The 26682-nt window shown below is 38.8% G+C and overlaps 2 protein-coding genes across 2 annotated transcripts; one reads left to right on the plus strand and one right to left on the minus strand.

Moving 5' to 3' along the window:
* Positions 1-588: 588 nt before the first annotated feature.
* Positions 589-7499, minus strand: LACC1 (laccase domain containing 1). Its single transcript, XM_082278961.1, has 6 exons — positions 7314-7499; positions 3467-4062; positions 2738-2919; positions 2091-2256; positions 1332-1557; positions 589-894 (listed from the first exon to the last, which is right to left on the minus strand). Exons 2-6 carry the CDS (start codon positions 4032-4034, stop codon positions 720-722), a joined length of 1317 nt encoding a protein of 438 aa, XP_082135087.1. The 5' UTR covers positions 4035-4062; positions 7314-7499; the 3' UTR covers positions 589-719.
* A 2213-nt stretch (positions 7500-9712) lies between these two features.
* On the plus strand, positions 9713-16495 carry CCDC122 (coiled-coil domain containing 122; the record flags this gene model as incomplete). Its single annotated transcript, XM_082277824.1, has 4 exons — positions 9713-9826; positions 11418-11816; positions 12917-13033; positions 16331-16495. The coding sequence occupies 4 exons, from the start codon at positions 9713-9715 to the stop codon at positions 16493-16495; spliced, it is 795 nt and encodes a 264-aa protein (XP_082133950.1).
* Positions 16496-26682: the final 10187 nt, after the last annotated feature.

The following is a 26682-nucleotide window of genomic DNA, read 5'->3' on the forward strand; positions in this document are numbered from 1 at the left end:
ACTGTTTAAAGAAAAAAAATCCTAAGGAGACACGAACATACACATCATAAATTAAGACTTTTCTGCAGCCAAAAATTACAGAATGGTGAGAGTTAATATATTTTCAATGTCTGCCCCAAAGGAGCCTGCTTGCTTCTCACTTTCAAGTTATTTTCCATAGGAAAAGTCTTGTAAATATTTTGGAGTTCTTTAATCAAAAGAAGAAAATTAATCCAATGCACAAAATTTTGTAAGGCTTCAGCTGAAACTATCAAAGTTGGGTGTCTCAAACAGGTAATGTGCAATACTGGCCTTCCCTTCCTGTATTAGCAATGTCATACTTAACGTCATTCAGCAGTCTCAACCAGAAGCTAATGAAGACTGCATTTTTTTGTGCTTCCATCATCTTAAGACAGTGAGGTTTCTGTAAAATATTTGGTCAAGGAGGATCCATAAACTTGGAGCTTGTATCTGGGTCTTGTAGAAGGATTTTGCCACTGGTCTGGATTGTCCTTGTTTCCTGTGCATGCTGTCTCATACGAGAACTGCTGTCCCCACACCATCGGTACTTATTCTTGCCTCAGAATGGCAAGGAAGGGAAGAGGGAGGAGAACCTCATGACCCATGAACTCCCTACTGCAAGTCTAGGAAAGAGAAAGAACTTCTATGAGGAGACCAGGATGCCAGACAATGCAGCAGACTTATTATCAAAATGCTGTTCTAGAGTAAGAGATACTGTCTCAGTCTTTGATTGATATGAAGCCAATCTGTGTCCCAAAGTTAGTGCCATCACGAAAGTGAGAGTAAAATTTATCAGGGTGGCAGGCAGTACAGAAAGTGATATTTTGGTTCTGGTCTGTGATAGAATCATCTTGGATGTTCTTGGGAAGAATCCCACCTCTCTCAAGAAGAATCCTCAAAAAAAAAGAGAAACAGAAAATAATATTTTTTGTACATCCTCACATTCCATAAGGCACTATCATTAAGGCAGAACCTCAAGTACCAACTGAACAAACTGTACCAATATTGTGATTGGGGCTTTCATTTGCTTTTCTTGTTACTTTCTTTCTGTATTAGACTAAAATAATTGCTTTCCTGCAACCTGTAAAATCCCATTAAATTTGAACTTTTGTCTATAATCCATAAACTAACAGTATAACAATAAAAAAATAGCTGAAACCCAGCAAAAGTGAGTAAATACCATTAATTCAAAGGTACCCTTTCTTGATCTGCAAAGAACTAGAGAGTACTTTGTTGAGAACCCTCACCATATTAGTGCTGAATAATACAGGATCAAAATAATTATTAGTAATGAATGTGGAATTAGTCTTTTGTTCCCTCAGGAGGTTTACCTTGTTGCTCTTCTGATATCAATATAAGGATTTGCAGAGTCAAACAGTCTCACACACTTTGGATCAATTCTGTGAAATTCTTTTGCTGATTCGTGAGGAAGTTTATAGCAGCAAGGTCCCACAGACGGACCCAGCACCACAAGGATATCTTTCATGTTACAGCCATATTCAGATACCATAGCATTTACTGTGGCCATAGACACTCCTAACAATGTACCTTTCCATCCTGTGAGAAATGAGAGGTTGAAAAAAAGTTGGTATCGATTTTCTTTTAAATTTTCTAGTACCTGAAAGTATATGCAATTATTAAAAGTATATATTAGGAGGTGCATTTACACCTAAAATTAAATAATTATATCCAATAATAAATTAGCTTAGACACCCTCCCCTCACCCTCCCCCATCCCCCCCCCCCCCAACGTACACATTAACAGAGTTCTTTTTCCCAAGTGTCCTGGATCGGGCAGTTCGAGCATATCTCACAGCTCCTCTGTGCTTTAAACATTGAAGTGGGAATACAACAGAGATACGTCAGAAATTAATTTTTATAATATGGTCAAAGTATTTTAATGTTGTTCTAGGGGGAAAAAAAACCAAAACAGGCTCAGCCTAGAGACAGTCTATTTTTTGGAATAGACAGAAGCCAATTTTGCACTTGGGCATTGTTTGGAATAGAGAGAAGAAAGCCCAGCTTTGAGTTCTTGTATCTCAGTTAGAGTGCCAGGAAATCTTTGCATTGCACAGGGAGTGCAATTCCTACCAGAATGAGCAGCACCGCAGGCTTTTCTGACAGGATCAGCAAACAGCACGGGTATACAGTCAGCACCTGGAGCTGCCAGAGTGACACCCTTCTGATTCGTAACTATTCCATCATAGTTGTCAGGCTCTGTCTTTCCCATAATACACACAGCATTAGCGTGATCAATCTGTCAAAACAAAACCAGAATGTGGACAGTGATATGGCTGCAAAACAAATCAGCTCTGACTAGTACAAGGTTTTTTCTTTGACATGAAACACTCTTCTGCACTAACTGATTACTTATGGAAATCAGGTGCTCTCTTGTTGAAACGCCATGCAGATGTACCAGTAGAAAGCCACTATAGAAGCAATGGTGTACTTTTCTTTTAGGAGAAAGTGCTCCAATCATTTATATGATTATTCTACTCTGTGGTAAGTTAAATGTTAGAACAGACTTGGAAGAATCAGTACTGCTTCTCCATATTGCACCAAATGGCTGGTAGTTTGGATGGCTATTCCCCCAGATAAGATGCCAGCATAAATGTTTTAATTGTCCTGCTTATCACAAGTTCTTGCCAACAAAGATAAGTGTAATGCCTACAACTTAGCCAGTGATACATGAAGGAATATCTGAGCCATTTACTCGAATCCATTGTTTTATAAGATACCTTGACTCTGTGAAAAGCCTCTGGGTTAAATCCTGCAGCATTAGCTAGCCGGCGGAGATTTTCTTTAACAACGACTTGTGGGTCCCTCCGCTTGCAACTGCTGAAGAGATTGCAGGAGCTTAGAGTTGGTATGTAGGAGATCCCACCTGTCCTTGTGGTGAACCCATGTAAGAAAATATCATCTGGCAAGGCAAGAAAACACAACAAATGCTTTCAACACAAGACCAAGCCGGCTATTACATGGGTTTATACTGAAGAGACCTGGAATCAGCCAATCAAGTAGAGTATTGCTTTACCTTGGATTTAGCTCTGGCATTTAAATTTAAGGATTCCTAATTTCCTTCTTGCTCATAATCATGCCATGGCAGGGACACTGAGACATCAGGCATGTCCAGGGCTGCAGACCAGGAGAAACTCTTATACTACTGCCTTTCCAAATGATGATGGTAGCTCTCAAAGTGTGTCATTCCCACACAGAGGGGAGAAAATGTTATGGTCTGCCCTCACTAAACCCAGGACTGTCTTTCCTCAGATCATGCCCAGGCCTTGCTAGCCTTTTGCTATATTTCTATTGACACTTTCTCCCTCTTACAGACATGATACTACAACATCATATAGAGTTATTTGATGCCTGAAGGCATTTCCAAATCTTACCCATTTTGCAACTCCCTTGAAGGAGTATGCTTGGTAACAGCCTCTGTAAAAACTATTAGCTGGAACTCTCTTTACCTGGGATCAGGGAAGATCTGAGGATGGTGAGCTCCCCTTTCAGGCTTGGCAGGCTTTCCAAGTACAACTGAATCTCACTTTGGATGAGTGCCACATCCTGTGAAGGAAGTGTTTGCCCTTCATGCTGAGGTTCAGATATCTGCAGGCTTTCACAGTCAGATACCACCTGTAAATCCTCGAATTCAAACTGGTAGACTGCCGTAAAGAGATGGTCTATATATACTTTCATTAAGTCTCTTCTTATGGTAGGGAGAATAACTTTAATGATGCTCAGGTCTTTTTCATCTAGTCTCTGTTTGATGGTGTACAAAGCAGCAGCTGTAGTCTGAGCACATATCACCTCCAGTCTTCTGTTCAGACTCTGAAAACCTCTCAGAGCTGGAAACAAGAACTCTTGTTCATCTTTCCTTTCACTCCCCTGCCTCTGGCAACACATGACATAAACACACAGAGCATGGATGGAAGAGCATTTCTCAATGGTTTCCAGTGTGTTGTGTAGTAATCCTTGGATGTTGTTCTGCAAGTTGGCTGGGAGGCTGAACAGATCTATCAGTACTGCTTCCATCATATTCCAGGATCTTTAAAGGCTTCTACAACTGTCAAGTAGTAACAAAACATGAAAAACAAACAAAAAGGCAAGAACAGCACTGTTAGTCCAAACACGGAATCATGTTAAGGCATTTAATTCAGTGATACTGCATAGAGAATGTACATAGCAGTTAATTACTGACTTAGGCTTTCCCAGCTGCATCAAAAGAAATTCCAACAAAAGAACTAGTGGAAATGGGAATAATTATGTATTTATTTAAGCATTTAGGTATTTCCCCACCACCCCACCTACCTCAGCTCTTTCCCAGGTCAGGGATGATGAAAGGTTGGTACCTAAGATTAGATTTATTGAATCAATTAACCCTCATTAGCCTAATGGATCTTCTTAACATGACTAATGGGCCGTCCTCCAGCTTCCATGATGCAAACAAATGCAGAGGTCCCTTAGCTTCCTGGGACTGGAGGAGTTTCTGTAACAATTTATTTGGAGGTGTTTAACATACTTATGGCTGAGATGGAGCTCATGTCTGCTACCCCGCCTAGCAGTAGGGTGCTGAGCTGTCAGGGCAATGACATTTTTTCCTGCAGGCCTTCACAAGACCTTTTGTACTTCTCCTTTTTGCACTTCCAAAAGTATTGACTTGCTAATTTCTGACTTCTGTGTGGAGGGTCACATGACCATGATAGTTCTTCTTTTCAGCACACACAAGAACTCAGCACAGGTTACTGAAATTTTACCTAGTAATGAAAGAAGTATTTAGAACTAAATTAAAGTAATAAAATACTGTGCACAACTCCCTGGCTCAGCTTTTTCACTCTGCTAGCTGCACTCTGCTCTGAAACCAACGTGTTAAGCTTATCCAATATCATCCTATCATTCACAATCTGTCTTGTGGCCCATGGTGTAAGTGGTTTTGGTGGTTTGTTTTTTCCCTTTTCTGAACTTTGTTGATCCAAGCCCAGCTAGGAAACTCATGTCTTCCTCTCTCTGTTGCTATGGGGGCCTCTTTTACATATCCTTTCAGAAGTTTCTGACTTTCTTTTCTCTCTCTCTGAGAATCTTTCCATTTCCAGTGCAGGCATCCAGAGGTCTGGATCAAAAGGCTAGATCCCTCTGCTTTGGGAACCTCAAAGACCCCTATTTAGATTTCATGACTAAGCACTGTGCTTGACCTAGCAGAAATATATACACCTTTACCACCAGTTGTAAGACCCCATAACAATTTAGAGTACTTTTAAACACCATCAGGGTTTTTTTTGGCACAGCAACAAATTGTGCATGAATATTAATTTACTTGTAGGAAAATTCTTATCTTTGCAGGAACAAAGAACTTGAGAATCTTTTAAGTCTTTGAAATCAGTGTTCTGCTACCAGAGCTAACCACACCAAATAACGCCGGCACAATTTTCATGCCCCAAGACCTCATTCTCCTGTAACCACATGAATGTTCCGGCTTCACATCACATCATTATCCTGCAAAAATACAACTTGTGTGTGTACTTGAGGCCTATCATTATGGTAGATGTGATGTACTCCTTGGCATTTTATGGTTGACAGTGGATTCCCAGAGTTTCTACACTGAAATGAGAGGTCAAAGACCTTTGTGGTTTTAAAGGACGGCTTATTTAGAGAAGGTTTTACAGAAAACATTCTGTGTCTCCTTCATTGTTCTTTCCCCCAGACTGGAAGAAAAATAATCCTGACTGAAAATGATGTTTTCATTTCTGCAAATTTAACACTTACAAAGATTAATTAGCAACTATCAAAACAGGTAAGCTAAAAGTATCAAAATGTGATAGCAGATAAAAGCAACTGCCAAGGAATTTATGATCCTTGATTATTTACACATAGCTGATAATGGATTTTAGAGGAAAGAGCTTGCTAAGAAAACAGTGCTGAAACAGACTCATGCCAAAGACCATGACTTGGGAAATCAGAATATTTCCTTCCCTACCCTGACACTCTGTGGGAGGCCTGTCTTGAGTGTGACATGATCCCAATCAAGGTACAGCTAATAGTCCTAGGAAAGATAGTACAACTGAGAGGCATAGTGCAAAAACAGATTATTGCTCCACTTCATATATGTCAATAGTGGAAGGTCACTAGAGTTCACTGCTGTCCTCGTACTTGCCCAGAAAAATACCACCAAAGAAAGGGTGGAAGGAAAGTGTTTGATGAGGGACAGGCAATTGCCTACGTTGTTATTAAGTTGTGTATGCACTGCAAAAACTCCACAGGGGCAATTATTGGGATGCACACATAGGAACAATGGGGCTGATTCACCCTCATATCCTTCCAGCTTTGCATCACAGAGTCCTAGTGAGGACAGCAGTATCACAGTAAATTTGCTTACAATCATAGCCAAACTGACTCCTTTCTAAGTCGCTCCAAAAATGCCCTTTTCAAAATATAGGCTTGTCAAGCACAGCAATGTTTTAGCTTATGGGAAATGCATATTCAGGTTTTCATTAACATGATGTACAGCCCCAGTGTTCCATCGAAGCCTCATCCAAAAAAATAAGTACATTTATTAAGGAGTTGATTGTTTTAGTACACAATTCAAGACAAATACTTGCACAAAATGGAAGCCAAGGCCACCCATTAGCTATTTTCTCACTCCCTGAAACTGTCAGTACAAACATTTGGAGGTTAATAAGATTTTCTTGTACAGATATCAAGAAAAAATAGATCAAAGAAAATTATCAATAACGATATGAGAGGTGAGGAAGGTAACAAGAGCAAAAAGTAGAAAAGCAAAGTGAATATAGAAAAAGAACAATAAAGGAAATAAAACCAGGCTGCAGAGAAGAGACAGCCCCAGGTAGAAAAGAGATGCAAAAAAGCAATTTTCAAGAACCCCAGAAATCTAATTCTGAAAGTTCACTGTTAGCCAAGACAAGATTGCTGACAATTTCCTGCATCTTTGAACCCTGCTGGTCATCTTATGTTAGTAGAGAAACTGAGAGAACAGACATAATTTTTTGAAAATTAAAATGGCAAGAGATACTTAACATGTGCCAGAGAGAGATGCCCTGAGAAAGAAAACAGGTCATTGAAGCAGCCCAAATGAACAGAGATAAGAGCACGTGTAAAATTTCAACAAGAGCAAATACAAAAAAGAAAATTCAAAAAACGGGAGAAAAGAAATACATTTAAGTCTCTTAAACGGGATTAAAATAAAACATTCTTCCTCTTTTAACCTAGGTTTTTTTAGGCAAGGTTGAAGAAACAGAAATCACCACATACAACAAAAATACTGAAGCACATGCAGTTTTCCTAACACAGGATTTTACTTACACAGGTGGACAATCCTTTTAAATTCTGAAAGGTACCATCTGATAAAATACACAGACATTTCCAGCTTTATATATCTCACTTCTTTCAGTCTCGGAGCTGATTTGTACAAGCTGGAAATTCCTGTGCTGTGTGAGGCTGTAGTGCGAACCTGTATTTCTTCTTTTCGACGGGACCCTGCTTTGCTGCTGCTGGTTCCACCGGAAAGAACAAACTGTTCCACAAGGCACCAAGATGATTAATAAGTGCCCGGGCAGCGCTGCACCCGGAAGCGGCGTTACCCCTGCCACGCAAGTCCTGCTACCCCAGCTTTGCACAACCACCCACCAACTCACGAACGCACGGCGCAGCCAAACAGGACAACCACACAAAGAAGTTAAAGGAAAACTTGTGCAGAGAGAAGGAGTTTCCTCTTCTGAGCTGTAGCTGCATGTTCCAGTGAAGAATTTGGCAGCCAGTCAAGAAAAAGTATATTCCGGACTTAGAGAGGTTACACAATGTCAGCTTTTTGGGCGACAGGCCCCAAATGAGGATGGCAATTTCTGCTTGTAGCAGTCAGAAATTTCACAGAGTTTAGTGAAAAGGTCTTAATCCTTTGACAGGACAATGCAAAGGTTAAAAGGCAAGCAAGAAAATGAGGGATTTACATCAGGCTTTGTGCAAGAATCAAATGACAATAAATGCATTTTTCCTCAGCTGTGTTAAAATCATAGTCATGACTGTTAAGTATATGACAATGGAAGAAAGGAGCAGGAAAAAAAGAACAGTAATTTTTTAATGGACAGAGGAATTAATAAAGTCTGATTTCCCATGAATCACTGTCTCCTGTTCCTCCTTTCCTTGCAACTACAGTAAACCTACTGCCAGGTCCAAAACACACATAGGGAGCTCTGCCATCTCCCCTCCTGCTGTTCCTTTCAGCTGGACAGAGGGATGAGAGCTGAATCCTGGTTCTCCCTCCCAAAGGGAACCGATGAGGCTATCCTGTCCTTCCGCACCCAGACATCTCTTTCCCTGAAGTTTGCAGAAATCCATCATCTCTGAGGCTTTCCACCCCACTGCCAAATGTGACTGAGCTAGGTCATTAAAAACTAACAGGAGAACTACTTGGTGGAGAGAAACCAATGCAATCATTTTCTTTCCTTCAGCCAGAGTAAGGAAGCAAAACTAATTACCGGGGTTATTTTTGGTGTAGAATGCTGAGAAGGAAAAGGTCAGAAAATATTCAGGGTACAAAACAATTCTGAAAAATGACAAATTGACATCTCTGGCTGAAATATTATATTCAGCTTATGCCATTTCAAAAAAGGGACAAAATAAACAAGGTCATATGCAGAGATGAGCAATTAGATTATAAAATAGTTATTACAAATAAATATTAAAAAGTATTTTTATATTTAAGTATATTTATATATGCAAGTTGCTCAATATTATATATATTATATATAAGCTGCTTAATATAATACATAATATTTATATTTTTAAGTTAAATGTTATAAAAACATAAAAATTACAAAATAGGTAAATAATAAAATCAAATTATAAAAATTGTGCGATTTAAGCTTAAAATTCCCTAGAATTCCCTAGAGGAGTACAAGTGGACCAGAGGCAAGTCCATGGCTACAGAGCAGGGCACGGCATAGGCCAGGAGAAACCGGGTCACATCTCTTCTCCTTCGTAACCCAGTGGTGCTCGGGAAAACTTAATGTTCTCTGCACAACAAAAGAGGGCAGCAAGCGCAGTTTAATATGGTGAAAGGGGTAACTCGGGGAACTTGGGAGAGGAGGGCGCTGAGCAGGACGGCCTCAGGCACGGGCGAGCGGGCCGGCACCACCGCCACGGGTGGTGAAGCAGCCACACGTTTCCTAAGGGGTGGCTCCCGCCGTGTTCCCTGCGGCTCCCGGCGGGATCGGCCCCTCTCCCGGCTCTCCGCGCCCCTGGGCTCCCTCAGGCCCGGGGCCGGCGCTGCCCGGGCGGTGGCGGGGACCGGCGGCCTGAGGGCGGCGGCCCTGAGAGCGCTGCCGGTGCCGTGCGGCGGCCGCAGCAGCTCGGGCGGAACGCGAGAGCGCGGCCTCAGGCGCTTGAGGCGCTCTTGAGGTGCTTTCAAGAGTTACGGCTGTGCTCGCAAACTGAGGATCTGCCGTGCAGAGAAGCCGAAGATGGAATAAACCATCGCAGCGGTTTATTTTAGGAGGTTCTGCAAGAAAAGTTTTCTAATTCTCAGTGATTAGCTTTGAGTAACCTGGTCTTGCTGATTAAAAATGAACCAGATCAAATGAATGTATCGATCTGCAATCCCACGGAAAAGCCCTTAATATTATTTTATCAACAGGAACTAAACGGAATGAAGCTAAAACAATTCACTTCTTTCTTGTCCCTCCAGTTCTTCACGTCTGCTTAAAATGGCTAAGCAAAGTTCCCCACCACTAGCTGAAGTTGTGAAACGAGTTTTAGAGCAGCAGCAGTCACAGGTGTCAGACATAGAAAAAAGCAAAACAGTTCTTTTCCAATTGCAGGTAATAAACCTTGTTTAGAGTAGTTTAATCAATTATTTTTCATTAGATGAGGAAGTATTTCCATGAACGAGAGAAGCTGATGGTACTTAATGGGTGAGTGCATTTAAGTGTAAGGCAGCTGTTCTGTTCATGTGTGTGGCATTTAGGCTCAGCCAAAACTGTGAGTATGTATTTCCATTTGTAAGGCCACAACACAGCTACATCTTCATTACAGCAGGTGAAACTTTTGTTTGTTACTTGGAAAAAACCAAAACAAAAATACTGAGCTGGACCCACAAAGCAAACCCACAACAACTAAATGCAAAGTTAGAGCTTTTTGAAATTTTTTTAATGGTAATTTCCTAAGAAATATTGAGGGAAGGATTTTAAAACTTTTTCCTTTTTGGCAGATTTTCTCCAGACTATAGAATTTTTTTTCTTTCCGTATTTTTTGACACAAAAGTCTTTTTTCCCCCCTTATGTTTGAAGAGGGTATTCTAAATAGTCATAAATACAGGTATTATTCAGTACTATTTTGTAGAACACTGGATGCGTGTCGTTTGTATGAAAAATCTGTGGTAATTTCTTTCCTCATTTATTAAGCTTTCAATTATTATTTAACCTTCAAGATCAAATTATTGTTGAGAAACTTAACTTATAAGTCTGAGAAAAGATGATACCAGTTGATATTTTTGAGCATGGAAGAATGGAAATGGAAATAGTAGAGTTCCAATTATAATATCTGTGCATAGCTCTACAACTGAAATAATTGATATCTGAAATTTTTCACAAAGATAACATTTCTGAAGTAGGAGTGAAATCTTGTATTTCTTAGGAATGTCAGGACAGGCCACACATTACAAGAAGGTTTGTGTGTATCCTGTAATATAGCCTGATGGTGCTGCAATAATAATTTGTGATCAAACAATTTAAAAACATTTATTTGCTTTAAAAAAGACCCACAGAACTTTAAAGCCCTAGGTAATTACAAGTCCTTTCCAACCCTGATGAATCTGTGATTTCTTATGATGGGTTAAAGTACTACTTCCTGGTTTTGTTCTCTTCTCATCAGTGAGATTATGTAGAGGAGTTTTTAGGACTAGATACATATTTCTTGTGGGGTTGAAAATAGCTGGGATTAATTCGGCTCTCAACTACTACTGTGATGAAGGCAGGAATAAAAACCTCAGCTGAACAGTCTAGTTAAGCTTCATCACCTGACACACCCCTCTATGTGTTTGTGTGGGTTTGCAAGGGATTTTTGCCATCTTCAGTTATTTTTAGTCTGATTAGGACTTCACCAGGTTTCATCTCTAAGCAGACAGTAGGATTTGGTTTGATTTGCCACGTCCTATGTATCTTGCAAATGTGAGGAACTTAAAGTGAGTTCAAGGATATCTTACTTCATATTTTAGACTCAATCTAAGGGGAGAAGACTAAATTAGTATTCTTGCGTTGTGCCTCTAAGGTGATGATAATAAGAAATTTAAGTCTTCCATTCAAACCACCTTAGACAAGTGAAAAAGAAGACTATTGAATTACAGTGTTTAACTAGACACTTCATATCTTCCCCCAAAAAATGTTCTTATTTGAACGCTGAAATATTTTGCAGGCAAAGTGCCAGGAACTAGAAAAAGAAATGAATTCTATTCTGTTAGAAACAAAGACAACAGAAAAGGAAATACATCTGCAAGATGATGCCATAGAAATGACACAATATCAGTGTGAAAATCTGGAGGCCCAAGTCAGAGTGCTGTATTCTGAAAATTTAAAGTTGAGGTGTGATGCAGAAAGAGTACAAGAGGAGTTTGAGATGATACTTGCGAGAAACAATGAATATCGGGAAAAAATAAAGGAACATAAACATGTGTTTTGGGAGATGGAAAGTAAAATGCCAGTTATGATTGAACTTGCTAAAAAGAAAGCTATTGTTGAAGAATTAAAGACAAGGAAAGAGGAGTTAATATGTGATCTTCAGAATCCAGAAGGATCTGTTATAAAACAAGTACAGGTACTTTATTTCCTTTTTGATTATTTCATTTTATGGGAAATAATTTTGATGTAGTTTATATAATATAATTATTTTGCCTTTATGGTTCATGAGGGACTGACTACAAGGAAATATAGGTAATTCATAATGCTGTGTTAATTGGAGAAATCTTCACTTCAGTATGCAGTGAAAAATATCATCAGCTATTGTTATCTGTGTAATATTGTAAAAAACAGGTTTGTATTGTGTGATCTAATGAACTCAAATATGAAAATATTACAGAGCTGTAAATTAAACTTTATCTTTGGATAAACTTATATGGACACTTTTCAGAATTCTGTGGAAGATTGCCACAGTGTTGCTTTTTTCAGGTAAAAATACAATATCCTTTAAACTTTGCTGTCAACAAAATAAATTTAAATTTGAGCTGTTTGCCAGCAGGAGGTAGATTTGATGTGATGGTGATATAAATTAGAAGAGAGGAAATATATGTTTGGTGTTCTAATCTAACACTGTTGTTTTCACTTGGCCCAATTGCAATTTTTACCAAAAACAACCCCATAGGAATTTTTCTTTCCAATATATGGACAAACACAAGGATGAAGTTGACATGGGATCAAAGATTTCAACTTTGATGTAACTTACTTTACTGAAAATCTGATGGTACTCTGTTAATGTAAATTGATGAAAATTTGTTTGTACTACAGATCTTTCAATATTGATTACTAATTAACATTGTACTTTTCTATGAGAAAGAAAAACATATCTCAAATATTACATTAAATAGTCTTCCATTTTGCAGTTAATTACATTTTAAACAAAGACCACCAAAATGAGCTCAAAGTCCTGTATTGTTGTAGCTTTCGTATTTCATATCAAGAGTACATATTCTTACAGGTCTAAAAAAATGCTATAAAATACTTAATAATTAATTCTAATTACTCTTTCAAAATAAACATTTTAATTAGCATTAATAGGTTTATTGTGAAGTTGTTTATTATAGATCTTGATCTCATCTCTCTTAATTGAGACTGTTAAAATGAGACATTTTTAATAAGTTTAATAGATGTGCTGTGCAACCTTTCAAGGAGTGGATTTCTGTATCTTGCTTACATCTGCAGGAAGAAATCACACTTTTAAAAAGCGAAATCACGACATTGAAAGATGTCATCAATAAAAAAACAGATCTGCTGGAAGAAGAGAAGAAAAAGCATGCTAAGCTTAGAAAAGAAATTGAGGTGAGTCATTTGAATAAAATTTAATTGCAGTTCTCCTGACAGAAGGTAGATAGTGCGAATGAAGTCTGAAGTACTTTATACACCATTGCTGGCTATACATTGTTCAAGTATGTGCAGTAATGATGTGGTCTTAAATTCTGGGTAGTGATAGTCTTTCTGAAATTCAGAGCTTAATTGTTAAGAACATTTATTTCTGAAGTCTTTTAAGAAGACGTTAATCTGTGAACTTTTGGAATTATTCCCTAAAAAGAAAGAGGTCACTGGTAGTAAAGCAAAATGCACATTTTAAAATTTCTGTAGTACTTCTGAAATACTTTACATTTCACTGCTGACTTGATTATTCATGACTTGATAACTCATCAGTGGAAGAATCAAATGCACCTAGAAAATGGACTTCCCATGAATCTCCCTAATTTGAGCTGACATTAAATTAGGAATAACATAGCAGCTCCTAATTAGCTGACAAGGTAAAATTCTTATCAGTAGTTAAAACCTTCTCTTTTAAATAATTGAACTATATTTTTTGTTTTGTTCCTTACTAAAATACCCTGTATGATTAGGTAATTTTTCATTTGGAAGTTTCATACCATTTATCTTGTCAGTTCAAATAGATGCCACGAAATTTAATGAGCAAAGCTTAAAAATATAAAGATTACCTGATCTAAGGTTATGTGTATTGCCCATTGTAAAATGTAGGAGGAAGAGAGGATCTTTTTTTTATGTGATAGAGAACAGAGAGAATTTTTAACCTGAAAAGCAAAATTCAGCTGCTTTAGAATAGGTCTGCTAATCAGCATTTGAGAAAATATTCTATTACCAAGGCAACATCATCCTAAGAAAGTTCTCTAAACCCAAATTTAAATTAGGTAGCCTAAAAATAATGTTCTGTTCTGTTATCAAAATCAATTTAATGAAATAGTGAAGGTTAACCTGTTCTTCAGTTTTTTGTATTATATGAATTTTTTGTCTCAGAAGGAAGCAGGTTCAAACCCAAAACCCTTCAGGGTATTATTTTCTGTTAAGAACTCTCCTGAAAACAGTCCATTTTTTTATATAAGAACTGACAGTGGATAGACAGGGACATTTATACCCAGCAGTCCTCAGCACAACTTGGGAAAGTAAACTCAAGCACAGGAATAAAGTGAGATACTAGGCACATGGATGAGGTTTTATTGAGCTGCAGTGGTGTAATTCAGCTACAGACTGCTGACATCTGATGTAATTGTTAGGAGCATCCAAAGGAGGACAGCCAGGATGGTGAAAGGCCTTGAGGGGAAGCCTTATGAGGAGCAGCTGAGGTCACTTGGGCTGATCAGCCTGGAGAAGAGGAGACTGAGGGGAGACCTCATTGCTGTTACAACTTCCTTGTGAGGAGGAGAGGCAGGCACTGATCTCTCTGTGGTGACCACTGACAGGACCCGAGGCAATGGCCTAAAGTTGTGTCAGGGGACGTTTAGGCTGGATATCAGGAAAAGATTCTTCATCCAGAGGGTGGTTGGAACAGGGTCCCCAGGGGAGTGGTCACAGGGGAGTGTTCCCAGCACCAAGCCTTGACAGAGTTCACGGAGCATTTGGACAATACTCTTAGGCACATGACACTTGGGGATGTCCTGTGTAGGGCCAGGAATTGGGCTTGATGATCCTGATGGGTTCCTTCCAACTCAGCATATTCTGTGCTTCTGACTCTTAAAGCAGCCTGTGGACCTTCTCTTTCTTTCCTGAGCACCAGCCCCATAACCCATATCTTGAAAAGCAGATCCTGTTCCGAGCCTTGGATAGGGATGTCAGCAATAAATCAGGGTGGTTATCTGTTTAGGGTCAAAGCTTCAGTCATAAGGACTAATTCAAGATATCCACAAATAATTGAAAATTTGTTGTTATGTAAAAGTAATACAAAAATAACCCAACCTGAAAGACTGTCTATTCCCTTGCTGACGTCTTTCCCCTGTGTCAGTGTGTGATTATATTACTCTTGGCAGATGCTTGCCTATCCTGTCCTTAAACAACCCTGGTGGTGGAGATACCACGAGTGCCCAGACTTTTTTTTTCCAGTATTTGACTTTCATGTACACAAGACCCAATGAAAAGCACAATGTTGTCTCTCCCCAGTCTCCGTTAAGCATATTAGTGCTCCCTCCCTCAGCAGATGTGCCAGACTGTTCCAAATAATGCCAGAGACTCATTTCTAAAAAAAGCAGATAATATTGATGCTTTAGACAATAGATATTTCAGTGTCATACAACATAGTCCTGGTGATGCAGATGCCCCAAGCACTCATTCAGATGAATGAATCTGACAGCTTCCCTTGAAAAGTTGCAAACAATTATAGTGGCCAGTGAGGTAACATGCAGGAAGACAAACCATCACCAATAAAAGAAGGCAGTGTAATTTATAGAGTACCAGTGAGGAAATTTCCTAGTTATTTGTGAAATTTAGGCAGCGAGATTTTCAGGAAGTCACTGGCAGTGCTGTGGTTCTGATGCAGCTGTACACCATCATGTGCATGTGAAATACGGTGTAATAATGCTTCAATAAGCAGACACAAGAATAATTATACACTACCACTCATATGCCATTTACAATGGTAAGTAAGCCCAAATTTCATTAAGGGAATTCCTGTTATTTCCATTTTTATTGTAGTGAATGTTTCATTCTTTTTACATTTAAGAATGCATATTTCAGAGTATTGTCTGCAGCGGCCATTCTTCTCTGCGCAAGGCAGCAACGAGCGCAGAATTGACAGTCCTGCATTGCCGCAGTATTGCCTGTCTAAGGAAAATGTACCATTTTAAATGCAGTGCAGCTACAAAGGTGCTAGTACAGCCATCGAGGTTACCTCGTTTCTATTCTCATTTATACCAAAACATGCTTGTCAAAGAATGAAAATATCTTCTTTCTCATCTCTCAGTGTGGAGCCTGAAATCTTCCATGTGCAAAGCCTTGCCAGAGCTGTGACATGTTGAGTCCTTGGGTGGTAGTTACTCTGTTAAATTTTAGACATCTACAGAGCAGATACCCACACTGAACTCTGCACTTAAGGTCTTAGTAGAACATAGCTTTTCTTTCCTTAATGAGAAAGTGAGGCATGATTCATGTTGTCCTAAACCAGCCATCTGAAATAAGTCAGATGAAAGGCTTCCTAGATGTCTCTGTCTCTTCAGTAGCTAAAAGTAAATGTGGAGTGACTTGGTCAAATGCCAGAATATATATTGGGACAGAATTAGATGAGCTGAACTCACCTCTGTAAATAGTTTTACTTGAATGAAATTTTGAAGTGATTTTTTTTTTTTTTTTTAGGTACAGAATAAGAGATATGATGCTATTTTAAAACGTTTGCATTGCCAACTGAACAAAGTCCATTCAAATAAAAGACAATGGCACTGGAATATTCAGCAGTTGGAGAAGAAGGCCGCAGAACTAAGAAAGTGTCTTGGAGTAGCAGAATTACAAAACATCATGTGACAAACTTAAAAAAGCTAGAATGTGGGTAATCTTTTCCAGGCAGGGCAGCTTTTTTTGTGGAAATGCTGCAAATTTTAAATAGCCTGATAGCTGGGTCAGGCCTAAGTGATTTCTTTCTTTTTTGAAGTTTTTCTCTCTTTCATTTTATGGCCTCAGCTAATAGCCACAATAATAAGTTAGCTGTTCAGGGATAACTTAGATGTTAGGAGGAAAGTTACTGACGCTTCCAGGTGTTTTCAAAATATGTGTCAATTTTATCTAAAAAAGTTACTTGAAGTCAACCAAACAAGATTTGGGAAGTTCCTTTATATTTCATTTGGTCTCTGAAGATTGGGATATATATGCTGCTTTTCCTGCAGAGAAATAAATACTGATGTATATTCGCACTCCTGAGGGACCAAAATTCTTTTATCTTTTATCCACATCCCTTTTTATTGCAACTTGCTAAGGAGCTCTGAAAGCTTTGATGGTCTGTATTTTGTTGTGTGGGAAACTCATATAGAAGATGTTAGTCTGCCAGGATTTTCTGGCATGGGGGACAAAGGGGACAAAGGCTGTCCAGCTATAAAAGGCTTTGGAACAAGTACATTCGGAACTGGGCTTCAAATAATCTGACTTCAAGTGGTCTAATAGATGTTAGTGAAGAGGTGTGAGTAGGTAAAGAGAGTACCACATCTGGAAAGCTTTTAAAATGGAACAACTCACCCTCAAGAAATAGACATGCATTATAGATGATTGATGATAGAGGAATTTATTGTCTAGAGGATTTTAACTAATTCAGCCATCTAACATCTAAGTGCTTGATGATCTAAGATGACTCAACATAAATGACAACGTATTAAAAATTCTTGTTAAAATAGTAGTGAACAGTAGCCATTTTCCTTTACCTTCTTTTTATTATATGCTTGGCATTTGAAGAATTTACAGTACTTTCTCTACTCTTATACTTAAGGTAGTAGTTCTGCTTGGACATAACTTGTAATGTTTATCTGTTCTATGAAAGTAGCTTTTTATTTAGGGTGTTTTCTTGAATAATTTAGATTTACCTTTACTCATGAATATAAAATGAAGACTGTTTACTGTGAAAAATGTTGAACTGCTTATATATTGTTATCTTAGGAAAGAAAAGCTTAAAATGCAGTACTATTATTATCTTCATATATTCATGTATATTTACATTTCCCTTAATATTTTATTTCACTTTATATAAAGTTATTTTAAGCAATATCCTGATTCATTAAGGCTCTCTCTCAACATTTTTAGTCCCTCAAGTCTTTTGGCTCAGTCTTTTTCCTTTGCAATAATATCAACCAGGCTGCTTTCATTAAAGCAATAAAGTAGAAATAAAAACCTCAATATCCTATGCTATAGTAACTGTATGTCCTGAATATTGAGTCTTATTGAGTATGTAGTGGATTACTGTAACATTACAACTATTTATCCCTACACAGAGCAAAATAACATCCATTTTATGCATGTGTCTTCCAGAAAGGGTCCAAACCTGAAAAGTTGGAGAATTTACTGTGTTATTGTTAGTTTCAGCATTTAACTGCTCTTCTTCTATTTTGCATGATTCCTAATGTCAGTTTATTCATCCATCAAGTGAAATGAGTCTACTTTATCTCAAGTATAATGACATAAGTAAAAATACTGATGTGCTGTCTTCTTGAGGGGTTAAATAATTCAGGCCTTCCAAATCTATTGCTTGCTAGATCCGGCCAACAGCTTTAGCTTAATGTATCCCCCCCAAAAGCAGTACAACATCCAACATTTTTGGGGTATTAAGACTATGTACCCTTAAGTATGCCTTTTACCACTCATATTATCTTGTTTTCATTTTCAGTTTCTAATTATTTCTGCTCCGGAACAATTAATGCATCAAAATGTGTTTCATATTAGCCACACAAATTACTTTGACTAAGTTCACTTTGACATCTATTGCCATGGTTCTAATATCACAGTTTAGCCTTGCATTTATTACCAGTTGGAAACAGCTCTAGCAAACGATACAAACCTTCTAAGGAAACAAAAATATCACACCTTTGTTTTTCTTTTTGACCAATGAAGATGTTCATTATTACTTCCCTGGGTATTAGGGCAGTTTCTGCATATCAACAAATGTACAGAATGACTCACTCATCTCAAATAAATACTTTGAACTTATATCTTCCTTGTTCCTTTTCATAAATCTCAGTAATTTTCAGTATCTCAAATTAATTCTATGCTTCTTTGTACATGTTTTGAAGTTGCTTAATATAATTTAACTGAGGTGCATGCAAGGGCTGTGTATAGTACTCCCTTTACTGCTACACCTGGGGGAAATGTTCCCTTCTATAAAAACACCTTCCTATCATCCAAGGTCTAAGTTGTCTTATGCTCTTTTTTGCTCTTTGCAAGAGAGCCCATGTTTTTGCCTACTGGGACCCTTGACCCCTTTGTGGTATCTCAGCTACCAAAGGTGTATTCCTCCTTTTTCTTCAGTGTAAAACTTGCTTTTTCAGTGTACATACTTGAACTATAGATACATTTTATGGCAATTAGGCTGAGAAGCTGAGGTGTACTTTAATTTCCAAAGCTCCCTTCATTTGTATGGGGACACAGCTAAACCATGCAGCAGCTCCTTTCTGGCTTGCAGAGATGAGTTTCTTGGTAAAACCAAGATGTGAATTGGAAGGAATCACAAATGGCCAAGGGTCTTTTTGAGACAGAGTTCAGCTCTTACCAGGGAATCCCCAGTAGTTACCAGAGCATTTGAGAAACAACTTAGTCCATTTAAACATGTATATTGAAAAAGTAAGTTTTGTTACATACATACACTTATTGTTGTTGTCATCCCACATCACTGTCCTAGTTAAATGCCACAATTATAATCTCTCATACCACATAAACACATAATTTGTGTGTTTAACTCAACTGCCTTAAAACATGAGTTGATTAATTTTTAATCTTGGAAGATTTGTCCTCAGTTTCCACCAAACTTCTACTTTAGCCACGACTACACCTGAAATCTGTAGTCAGTGCTAAACACCACATTTTTGGAAGATCAGACACATTTTGCACATCTATATAAAACAGAACTTTGTACTGCAAAGTACTTATATGTTTTCCCAGGTGCAGCATTTCAAATTTAACATTCAGTGTTCAAAAGAAAATAAATATAAGAAAGGTATAAACGTTTTACTAGGGAATTACAGGTAATTGGGAGAAAATCTCATCCGGGGAAAAAAAGTCAGCTGAAACAAGGAAATATAAATTACTGCCTACTCCAAACTATTCTGTACAACAAATGGAAAAAAAGAGAAGTGTATGTAGCTTTTTGTAACAATGTCTAGTTTCAACAAATCCTGGCAACCTGCTGAGGCATATTTTTCTTGGTACAACATTGAACAGTAGCAGTTTGATTTCAGGGCATTTTTTCCCCCTTAGCAAGCAAGCAGAGACAATAGGAGAACGGTTTATTGTTTTTGGGAAATAATTTAGTGAATGAACTCTGTATTCTTATTACATGAAGCTCTCCCAGCTCCTGTTGGGGAACTGTGCTGCCAAACCCATATCAGTCATTTCTGAGGATTGGTGTGGAGCTAATGGAAGAATTCCTGGCTTCAGTGCTCTGCAGAGAATGGCAAGAGGAGTGACTGCCCACTCTGAACAGCAAATCAGCAATGAGCAGTGGGCATGTAAATAACTAAGTGTGGGAAAACTTACCAAGCAGCGAGTCCTACTCACTCAAAGGAAAACTTTAAAGCACAGGAAACTGGATTTATTCCAACAATATAGTGTGAATGAGTAGGAGAATACTGGGGGAATTCCACACTTGACAGGGAAAATACACAGCTGTTGAATCACTCATGACATGCAGCAAATGTACTGATATATGATAAAGGGAGGTATTTTCCCATGCTGTAAGCCGATGATCCACAGGAAACCCTTTCATGTGATGCAACAACCTCAGGTGCTGGAAGCAGAGGAAATGTGTCAGATAATGCAGACATACCTGCTAAAATCACTGCTCTCGTCAAGGCTGCATCAAATAAACAACAGAACAACAGAACAACAGAGGAGGGAAGGAGGGTTGGGGATAGACACCAGTGCTGTGCTGCTTTGCCTTACAGTTTGCTTTTTCCCTCAGGAGAGTCACTTGCAGAGCTGTGTGCATGAGTGTGACAGTAGTGCATGATGTTCTACCACAGTTCTTACATGATGCTTCAGAGGAAGAGGAATCATGGCCACATCATGCATTGATGGTACAACATGCTGCTGAGGGCGGGAAAAAACCAAATTTCCAAACTCTTGCCTGATTTTCTGAAATGCATTAATATATCATTACCAAAGTAATTATTAGATCCTTTGTTAAAATGCTGCTGTAGCACATAACCCTGAGTCATGTGGAGGCAGTGACTTTTTGAGGAGGAGCCTTAGAAGTGTGGATAGAGCAAAACCAATTCACAGCCTGTTTAAAATGCCATATACAGTCCTCTAATTTGGCTTTTCCTAGCATTTAGAGGAAGCAACACTTAATGACCTAACAAAATTAAGAAAAAATTTAACCACAAACTGCAAAGGGCAAACCAAGGTAAACAAAAATCCCTACCCCTGAAAAGAAAGATAAATTTACTGCACATGCCCCATCTGGATGAAAGGGGGCCATCCAGAAGGACCTGGACAAGCTCAAGCAGTGGGCCCATGGGAACCTCATGAGGCTCTAGACCAGGTGCAAAATGCTGCACCTGGCTTGGGGCAACCCCTGGTATCAACACAGACTGGGGGATGAACAGATCAAGAGCAGCCCTGCTGAGAAGGACTTGGGAATGCTGCTGGCTGAGAGACTGACTGTGACCAATCAAAGTTCACTCACAGCCCAGAAAGCCAAACTGCATGTCCTGGGCTGCATCAAAAGCAGTGTGGGCAGCAGGGCAAGGGAGGGGATTCTTCCCCTTTGCTCCTCTCTGGCGAGACCCCTCCTGGATTGCTGTGTCCTGCTCTGGGGCCCCCAGCATAAGAAGGACGTGGACTTGCTGCAGCAGGTGCAGAGGAGGCCACAAAGATCATCATTGTTGGAGCACTTCTGAGGATCAGCTCAGAGAGTTGGGCTTGTTCATCCCAGAGAAGAGAAGACTCTGGGGAAACCTTACAGCACCTTCCAGGTATCTAAAGGGAGCTACAGGAGAGCTGGAGAAGGAATTTTTACAAGGGCATATAGGACAAAGGGGTAATTGCTTTAAACTAAAAGAGCATTAATTTGAATTAGATATAAGGAAGAAGCTTTTTACAATGAGGGTTGTGAGGCACTTGCACATGTTGCCCATAGAGGTGGTGGATGCCCCATCTCTGAAATCTTTCAAGGTCAGGTTGGACCTGATGTAGTTGAAGATGTCCCTGCTCATTCCAGGGGGTGTTGGACTAGATGGCCTTTAAAAATACCTTCTAATCCAAACCATTCTGTGCTTCTGTGAAAGCATACAAAAGAGACAGCTTTACCATGTCACTAAATATAATTCTTGTTGAAAATGGTTGCTACAATAATGAGCAAAGGACAATGTTCTATGTTGAATAGAGATTTCTCCTGTTAGGAAATCACATGAGTTCTTTCTACCTTTTTAAAGCAGCTTTTTAATTTAAAATAGTTCAGTATTTGTACAGAATTCAGTAAAATTTTCTCTAAATCTTTCCAAGAGCAGCAAGCTTCTTAATCTCTCTTTTTATTATAAATATCATATACCATATATTCAATACTTATTGACTGTCACTTAAAAGCTTCGATGTTCGTCTGTCATCTACACGTTATATCAATTAACGCAATCTGTCACTTGCAGTGATTTCAGCAAGGTTGTTCAGGCTTTTCTGGAGTGGAACAAACGCCGGCATTTGTAACGCAGTTGCTGCTTCCCCCGCTGGCACTGAAGTCCAATAGTTCCCTCTAGTGGTGAAATGTCTTCCTACATGGTAAAGGCGCCTTTCATCTTCGGCTTTTGAAGGTCAATCCTTATCGTGAGAAGAGTTAACATTTCTACAGAACACAATGTGTAATCCTAAATGCTATTTTATTTCTAAAAGTGCAGGATGAAAAGGAGATGCTATGTATTCCGAATTTTACAACAACTGGAGGATTCAATGTATTTATTCTTAATTTTTGATCTGCTTTTTAAAGAGGATGAATTCGGCAAATTTTCTCAGACTTTCTGTTTTAATCTCAGTTATAATGCAAAGTCCACTGCAAACAGAAGGAATGAACATTCTTTCTTATAAAATAATTTAAAATATTTGATTTTGTCAGCTAAAATCAGTCTGCTACAAATTTTTCCTTAGGTCGCTATCTTCTTAGTAAGAATTATTCTGTTTAAGATCCTTGTCTTCCCACTCTTTGATGAAGAATATATTTCAGAATGGTTACAGCTGACTAAAACTGATGATAGCTGTTAGTTACAGATTTACAGCATATTACATAAACCTGTGTTTTCAGGTTTCTTAAATAACTGTGCCTGAGCTGAATCTTTTGGCCTTAAACTGCAGTCCTGTTTCAAGGTCAGTGTTCTGGAGAGCTGAAGCATAAGGTATGAATGTCAGTGCTTGAGGCTCCCAATATACTTGACAAGAGAAAGGCATCCTGCAGCTGATTCAGCTCCTGCATGCCTTATTACAGAGTCTGGCTCTTCCCAGTCACTTCAAAGGAATCCTAGTGCAAGTAACCTTAAATTAAAAGACTCAATTAAATACCTATTTTGTGTGATATACGCCCAGAAACAGCACAGGCAGTCTGTTGTTTACACATATTTAAAGGTTTATTTTATGGCTGCATGCTGTGGAGCAAATGACTCAGCTTTGGCAGGGGATTTTAAGGGGAGAGGCAGGACAGTTTCAGGATAACCATCGTGTAATGACTGACTTTTAGAATTTTTCTTTTTTTGAGTATGGGCACAGAATTCTAATCTATCGAATCCTAACTTTATAACATTCCTGTAAAATTTACACCAGTAGACCAGTGGCCTTCTCAACCCCCTTGGATAAAAGCTATCTGAGGCTCGTGATTAAAATTTTATCCTCAGGCTTTGTCTTACCTGTCATATTTACGAAAGGATTGGAATACCCTGCCTCAGGTGCAGTACTAATACATTATCTACCTTTTGTGAATCTCTACTAAAATTTTTACCATCTCTCAAACTATGATTTTGTTGCTAAGCTAAGACTTCTTTAATTGCTAATGCATTTGTTTTGGGTTAACTGATGCAGTTGGGAAAGCAGGCAAGTATTTTTGCAGAGGAGAGCTTGGGTATCTCAGGTTTTTTCCCCGTTACCTCTGATGGTTCTTCCTTTATAGCCATGGAAGGAAAGAAACATTTGCAGGGGATGCTTCATCTGAACTGCTTTATATAGTTCCTTTAAGGTGACAGGAATTGTGCCCTAAAAAGTCCCATTTCTTTCAGTTGACTGTAACGGGAGTGAAGTGTCACTAGCTCAGATGCATATAACTATATTCCAATGTCTAAAGTAAGGTAAGATGCATCTGAGCCCTAAATTCTTAAGCCACTACAGCCAGAAGATCACTATTAGTTAAGGCTCTTTATTGTCTTATTGCTGGCCACATATTTTCCTTTGCATTTTTCTAGCTTATCCAGTTGATTTCCTGAGCTGCAATCTTCTCATTTATATGTTACATTAAATAATGTAACAATTCGATATTGTCATGTTTTCCTGTATGTTACACTGGGGAGCAGTGGGAGGCTGCCTTTAACAGCTATTTCCAATTTGCAGTAAACCAGAGTAGGCTTTTAGCTAAAGGTTTTCACTTTCAGGTGGAGTTCTCTGCATTTCTGGCAACTTTTTAGCTCCTTTCATAGAACTCCTGTATTCCTTTTGCTTTTTCTATCTGCTTTTCCCCAGACTCACAATTTTCATCAGCTATGGAAAATCAGCCATTTTGCAGCATCAGCTAATGTTCGGGGGAATCACCTTGCCTGTCTTGAACACCTATTGAGAATTTAGTAACTCACATCGTGGTGGTACTTTGCTCTATGCATTGACTATGGAGGGGATCTGGATGGGTAGAAATCTACCTCTTGGATAACCAATATGAGGTAAGATGAAACTCCCTAGAGCTCTAAGATGGGTGGCATGTTGCCTTCTAGCATGTTGCCTCTGTTGCCTGAAGAAGGAGTCCAGGGCAAATAGTTCCAAACTCATGGTAGATGATTAAAATTACATGACATAAATCCCATCTATTATCTCCTGTTATCCCTGACTGACTCCAGGCCAGGAATTAATGTAGCTCTATCCATCGTAGTGAGACCATAATTGAGTTACTCTGCACTGAGAGCAATAATACTTTCTGTGTTAAAGGATCGCAAGGAATAATTTTAGAAACTCTAATAAGTTGTGTGACCTCCATGCTACATTTCTGAAATTGAATTCTCCCATGGCAAGACAATTGCTCCCCCGCAGTCTGCCTCTCACTGCAGACAAGTCGTAAGAAATAATTCAGCTATGGTTTCATGGTCTATAAAGAATTTCCCTCCTTCCCACTCTGCTGTATTCTCTTCTTGTCTTTTATGTTTTAGCACATTCACAATTAGTTTGTGAATTATCAGGATATACAGTCTAGCTAGCAGTGTCTTTGTAGTAGTACCACTGCATCATTCACTACTTCCCCTCTTGCCCTCAATAAATTTTATCTAAAGGTCTTTAGCATTCCAGTCATGTGAACTGCCTCACCAGTTGTTAACAATACTTGCATCAGTGAAAATTTCCAGAGTCTTCTTTGCCACCTAAACTTTTAAAATTAGTACCTGATGACCAGAAAAACTTTGAACAGTTCCTTGAAAATGAGGATGAGGTTGGAAACAAAGTAATAAAATTTGACAAGGATAACAGGGTAGTGTGACTGGGAGACAGACACAGGATGCAATGAGTAGAAGTGATAGAAATTGGGGAGAGGAAAACAGTAGTACATAGGCCTGTGTCCATTTTATACTACAGAGCCTGTAGTGGAACGTGATGTTCCTAAGTCTGAAAAGTCCTCAATGGTCAGCAGAGAAGCTTGTCTTGCTCCAGCTGTCGGAGAACAGTAACAGTCTGCGTTACTGTCAGTGTCTGTTGACTCATGTGACAGGGACCTGTGTAAAAGATCTGAAGAACTGATCTTGTTGACTCCACGAGTGTCAGAAGAATCTCACAAGGTTACTCTTTTTTTTTTAACTGGCTCTTTGAACTAAGCTATTTGTTTGATGCTCAGTTTTCCATGGAACTTCTTTCATTTCTTCATGGCATGTCCAATGCTTCCTCACACGGTGCAGTAGCTGCTTGAGTTTTTTAAGGCAGTAAGTATAGTAGCTGGAGAGGTAGCACCTAGATCCCACTGCAGCTCAACACTGCAGCTACTCCTTCACTTTGTGATCTAATGGCTTCAGTGTATTCAGCCCCACGGGACCCCACATTTTATTGTCTTCTGCACTAGAAAAGAAATGTCTTGAAAGTCCCAAGTGAAAGTGAGTTTTCTTATTAATGTTCTATGTTATGCTGCAGGCTCTGTATGGTATTCTGTTATTCTGCAGTGGTGTATGGCAGTTCTTACACCTCCAATATCCTTGACATCTGGTTTAACATGCATTTGAGAATTTGAGTTTTGGTGAGCTACCCATAATAACAGCAGAGTTCTATGGCTGAACTTGGAATCCTACCCAGAGTAAGGTTTCTCACAGAAGCATGTGGAGAGGAAAGTCATCCCAGTGCAGCTGATGTAATTCCCTGGTCTGCTTCCAAGGGAAGCTGTGTGCAGGAAAGCTTTTATTTTCTAGATAGGAAAAAAATATTTTTCAACAGGTTTTTTGCATTACTGTACACAACCCCTCCCTGAATTACTGGAAAATGTTATTTCTATATCCATACCCATTTTAATGAACGTCTCCTTTATAATTATTCAATTATTCATTCTGCTGCTCAAGAAAACCAGCATAACAATGATTTAACACAGCACTTCAGCAATTAGCACTCACAAAACAACAAAGAAACACCTCACTACTCAAAAGGGGATCAAAGTGTGAAATCACAAGTAACTCATTATGGAAGTAAATCATTACAATAACACCACTTCAGTTCTTAATAGCAATCACAGTCTTTTGGTGGATTTGACTCCTTTCCTTCAATACCTAAAAAGATGCTACAGAGGATGCTTATTCAATTTTAAGAAATGTAGT

This window comes from Coloeus monedula (assembly GCF_965178545.1).
Source record: "Coloeus monedula genome assembly, chromosome: 3".
Lineage (NCBI taxonomy): Eukaryota > Metazoa > Chordata > Aves > Passeriformes > Corvidae > Coloeus > Coloeus monedula.